Source organism: Belonocnema kinseyi, chromosome 10 (assembly GCF_010883055.1).
Source record: "Belonocnema kinseyi isolate 2016_QV_RU_SX_M_011 chromosome 10, B_treatae_v1, whole genome shotgun sequence".
In the NCBI taxonomy this organism is placed as follows: Eukaryota; Metazoa; Arthropoda; class Insecta; order Hymenoptera; family Cynipidae; genus Belonocnema; species Belonocnema kinseyi.
In genome coordinates, this window is record NC_046666.1 from 83,531,296 (window position 1) to 83,536,501 (window position 5,206).

At 35.1% G+C, this 5,206-nt stretch overlaps 1 protein-coding gene across 7 annotated transcripts in view; it reads right to left on the minus strand.

Moving 5' to 3' along the window:
• The window catches only part of LOC117182184, a 175,142-nt gene that overhangs the window by 7,910 nt on the left and 162,026 nt on the right, over positions 1-5,206 (minus strand). For all 7 annotated transcript variants that reach the window (XM_033375244.1, XM_033375242.1, XM_033375246.1 and 4 more), the window contains one exon: positions 5,012-5,168. In XM_033375244.1, coding sequence (XP_033231135.1) covers positions 5,012-5,168 — 157 coding nt within the window. The remainder of the gene's footprint in view (positions 1-5,011; positions 5,169-5,206) is intronic.

Below are 5,206 nucleotides of genomic sequence, written 5' to 3' on the forward strand. Positions count from 1 at the left end.
TATATATATATATATATAGACGCTTGGCGTCATATAGTTAAATAATTGTGATTTCAACTTTTTTTTAAATGCTAAGCGTAATTGTTAACTTTTTCAATCATGAAATCATTAAGTTTACAATGTGCAATTCTAAAATCTTCTATCATAACAAATTTCTATTTTAGATTTTCATTTAAAATTGACCTGTAGTTCGTGTATTCGAAATTGAACAATAATTGAATGATTTTATGGGGCGATTCTAAATCAGTTAAAATTAAATAATTTGCAGATTTTTACGTTCAAAATTGATCTACTTCAATTCAAAAGCCTTAGTAGTGAATCAAACGTAAACTTCTGACTGTAACTTTATAAACATTTTGTTGTTTCAGTAGAAAATGTACCATTTTTAACCTTTTCAATTTACACATTTTTAATTAAGAAAAAGAGCAATTTTTTAATAGTCGGCAATGTTTGAGTGTTTATTTAAAATGGAATATTAAAAACTAAACAATTCGAAACTACATTGTTTGAAACAGAAAGCCTTGAATCGTTAAAATTTCAGAGAGCTAAACTCAAACTTAGAAAGTCACAATGTTAATTTTATTGTTCTGTTCAAAAAATTTTTCATTTATAAGTGAAAATGTTGAATTTTGATGTGTAAATAACAGATAAAAATGTATTCATTTAGAAAAAATGCGAGTAAGTTGAGGAAATATTTCTAATTTTTAAAAAATTAAAATTGTGAACCTTTTGAGGATTATGAAAGGTTTTACTCTAGTAATAAAATTGTCTTAGGATTCCTCGTAAAATTCAAAATGATTTTTTTATTTAGAAAAATTAATTTCAGCAGAATATTTAGGAACAGTTCAAAACAATAGCAAATTTTAAATAATAAATAACAATTGAATAGTTATGAATTTGAAAAAAATAGGAATAAGTTTAAGAGATATTTAGACGTTTCGAATAAGTTCAAAAATAAGTTGAAACTTTAAAGGATGTCAAAAAATTTAAACAAAATGTAGATTTTTAAGAATTTCAAATAAAAATTTAGAAGCTTTTCAAACATTTTGAAAGATTTAAAAAAAAAATTTATTTAGATTCCTCACAAAATTGACAATTTTTTATTTTGAAAAATTAGATTCAAGAGAATTTTTAAAAAAGATTTTTAAAAATTTCCAAAACTGTGAATATAATGATGTAAAGGTTCCAAAACATTTAAAAGAAAATGTAGATTTTTAAATATTTAAAGTGATCTTTTAATAAGAAAATATACTTTTATAAAATGTTTTAAAACATTGAAAATCAAAAATTTCTATTTATAAATAGCAGGTGAACAATTATTCATTTGCAACGACTCAAAATTAAAATAATTTAACTTATAATTTAAAAAGTGTTCGATAAAAAATTTTAATACTTAGTTTTTGATGTTTTTAACTTAAAATTGCTTGAAATGATATAAATTCGGAAAATTCAAAAACTTGTTGATTTATTTTTAAATTTAGGACATTGAAAATGATAGCGCTAATTTATAAATAGAACAAGTTTTGATTCGTTGAAACGATTTTCTCATAAAAATAATTTTTTAAGAACAAGAAAAAATCTTCCTCAGCCCGGATTTGTACCCGGCGAAGATTAACTTTAAAATTATTATTAACTCCCCCCTTGAGAGTGGAGGGAAGAGAGTAATTACTGTGTGCCCCCCCCAAAGCCCTTCTCTGGATCCGCGCCTGGGCACAACTGTTAGATTTTCACAATTAGCATTTTGAAAATTTTTTGGATTTAAAACATTATTTCGAAGACAGAAGCTACATTTTCAGCAAAAAATATTGACGTAAGTAAAAAGCACATAATTGTTGCTTTGCACGCATGCCGCAACTCAGCACAACTTTTAGATTTCCGAAATTTGTCTTTTGAAAAATGTTTTGATTTAAAAAAATTATTCTGAGGAAAAACAAACTAGTATTTCATAAAAAAATATAGACCTGAGTAAAAAGTGTAAGAGATGATATTTTTTTCGGCGCCTGGTACAAGCCAGCAAAACCTTTAGACCTTAACTATTAATCAATATTTTGAAAAATTTTGGGTTTAAAGAATTTACTTGAGACATAAAACTAGATTTTGGTAGTTTTGTGGTCAGGAGTTTGGGTCTTCATGGCAGACAAGCGTGGTTCTCGTAGTGCTGGGGGATGTTAGGGGTGAGAAAAGGGTGTCTGAAGGGGATGTGAGAGGTGGAATAAGGCAAAGAAATTGAAATTTTAGGGCGGTGAGGTGGAAATTTCCAGAAGGATACGACGGCCAGCTGTGCGTGGCCCGGCATTAAGTGGCGCGTCAGGGAGGAGGAAGAATCGGAGCGAAAGAAGTGACCAGGCAAGGGAGAGAGCGTCCAGTGCAAGTGAGGGGGAGGATCTCTTGAAGACAAAAGGGAAAGCAAAGAGAGCCCGGAGAAAAGCGTGCTAGAGAGTCCTTTTAAAAAAAGCGTACGAACACGTAGGTCACCCCCCCCCCCCAATGAAGGGGCAGAAGTAGAAGGAGGCTATCGGGGTGCTGATAAGCGAGATCAGAGGTTTGAGGGAGGACGTAAGGGGGGCTATGGAGCAGATGGAAAGTACGAGGGAGGACCTGAGGGCAAGAGATGAGAGATGGGAAAAGGAAATAAAAGAGCTGAGGGGGAAAGTAGAAGGATTGCAGAGGGAGTTGGTGTCGGTAAGAAAGGAAAAATAGGATAAAATAAAGGAGATGGAAGAAGATATTAGGGCGTAGAAGGAAAGGGCGAAAAAAGGCTGGAGAAGGTGGAGGGCTAGTTGGGAATGGAAGCAGTTGACAGGGAGGAGGGCAAGAAGGAAGATATTTGGGAGAAAGTGGAAGTTATGATAGAAGAGAAAGTGTGAGAGCGTAGGAATGAAAAGGAGGAGAGATCGGATAGGGAAAGGATAAGGGCAATGAAGTTGAGGATGGAGAGAAGAGAGAAGGCAGATAGGAGAAATAATATAGTAATAAGAGGATTGAAGCTGAAGAGCGGGGAAGAAAGGGAGGGGGTGGAAGCGCTGCTACAGAGCATAGGGTGGGTTAAAGGCAAGGTAGGGAAAGTTAGGATGGAGGGGAGAAAGGAGAATGAAGTGGCGGTGGTGGAATTGGAGAGCTGGGAAGAAAAATTGGAGGTAATGCGTAACAAAAATAGGATAAAGGACAAGAAGGTTTTCATTGATCAAGATTTGACGTTGAAGGAAAGGGATGTTCAGGGATTGCTAAATGACAGGGCTAGGAAGGAGAGGAGCGAAGGGAGAGCGGCGAAGGTAGGGTATCGGAAAATAAAAATAGACGAGAAAATGTGGGTAAGGGACAAGGAGAAGGAGGTTTTGAAGGAAGTGCAGGGGAACTTGTTTCGGGGGAAGTAGGGGGTGGGAGTAAAGCAGGGTGAAGAAGTGTTAAGGGTGCTGTACTGAAACGTAGCAGGGGTAAAGAAGAAAGATGAGGATTTTTGGACTGGTAGAGACGTGGGTAGTGAGAAAGAAACGGGATAGAGTAGAGTGAAAATTGCCAAGGGGGTATAGGTGGAGGCTACAGGAGGCAGTCAAAGTAAAGAGGAAAGGAAGGGCTAGTAGGGGAATTATAATAGGGGTTAGGGATAAATTAGAGGAAGAAGTTCATGGAGAGGGAGAGGGGGAGAGCGTGCAAATGAGGGATGTAAAGATAGGAGGGTTGATGTATAAGTTTGTGACTGTGTACAATAAGGATGGAATGGAAAGGATTAAAAAAAGGGTAGAAAACTTACTAGGAGAGAGAGATGAGGGTATGGTGGTATTGGGGAAGGGGGGGTTGGGGCTTTAATGCGATGATTGGGCGGGAAGAGGACCTGTACTAGGAACGGGAGAGCTTCGAAAGAAAATCGAAGGATAAGATAATAAATAAAGAGGAGGAGATTCTAAGACTGGATGAAGGATAGAGGTGGGCGGTGGTGAATGGTATGGTAAAAGGAGACGAAGAGGGAGAATACACGTATGTCAGTAAGAGGGGTGTATTGCTGATAGACTATGTGATTATGAATATGCAAGGGTGGAAAGGGGATGCAAAATTTAAGCACCGGTTGGAGTAGTGTGAAGAGGTAGAAAGGAGTGGGACAAGCATGGAGGTATTGTTGCATGCGAGGCATAGCGACAAAAGAGCGAAATGCGTGCGAGGCGAGGTGCAGCGAAGAAGGTTAGGCTGTAGAAGCGAGCGGATTCGTTATAAGGTGTGAATGGATGGTTTTTTGTTAGACATAATTATAAGAAAATTCTGTAAAAAATGAAAGTGTAAGTAAGTCAGTTTTTTAAGGCCAGCAGGTCGAAAAATAAACGTTTATCTATTTACCAATAATTTGTTTGCACACCTAGCACACGCAATCCAGCACATCTTTTACATTTTCGGTTTTCGCATTTTTTACACTTTTGTTTGTAATGTCTCAAAAAATGTTCTTTTGTGAATTTTGTTTAAAATGATCACTTTTTTTAAGTCGTTTACGGCACAATGCAGCACAAACATAGCACAATTCAGCACAATTTTTGTTTTTTCGGAAAGACAAAATGGGTTTTCTGGCCCGGAAATTTTTTTTTTTAATTTAAGGTTTCCAATTTTTGACTTCTTTGAAAAATTGTTTGCGGCACGATAGAATACAAAGTGGTGGCCCTAAACATGTTTTTTTTTTCAATTCGGTCTGAAATTTGGATTTTTTCAACAAAAAAATTTGCTGCAACAATAGAGCACAAATGGTGTTTTTTTCGAAAAAACAAAATGGCGGTGTCATCTTCTTGAAAATTAAATATTTACATAAAAAGATTCAAACTTTTTATTCCCAAAACAGATGGAAATATTGCATAAAAGCTCTGCAATATTTCCATCTTATTCTGTAATAAAAAGTTTGGATCTTTCCAATATAGATATTTGATGTCCAAGAAGATGACACAGCCATTTTGTTTTAAAATAAAAAAACATAAATAAATAAATATATAAGCTCGATATTAAGTAAAGGATTAAAACTTCGTGAATTGATTACCTCCACGGGATAAAGAATATTTAAATTTGCATTTCGGACAATCTATGCCGTTATCTGCTAAATGTTTGGCAAGACCAGCTGCCTGATTATCAGGATCATTTTGATCCTTCCATGCGGCGAATTGCATACAACTAATTCCTTCGTGCTGTTTTTCCCACTAAAATATACATATATTATAATTATAGTGTGTTTTGT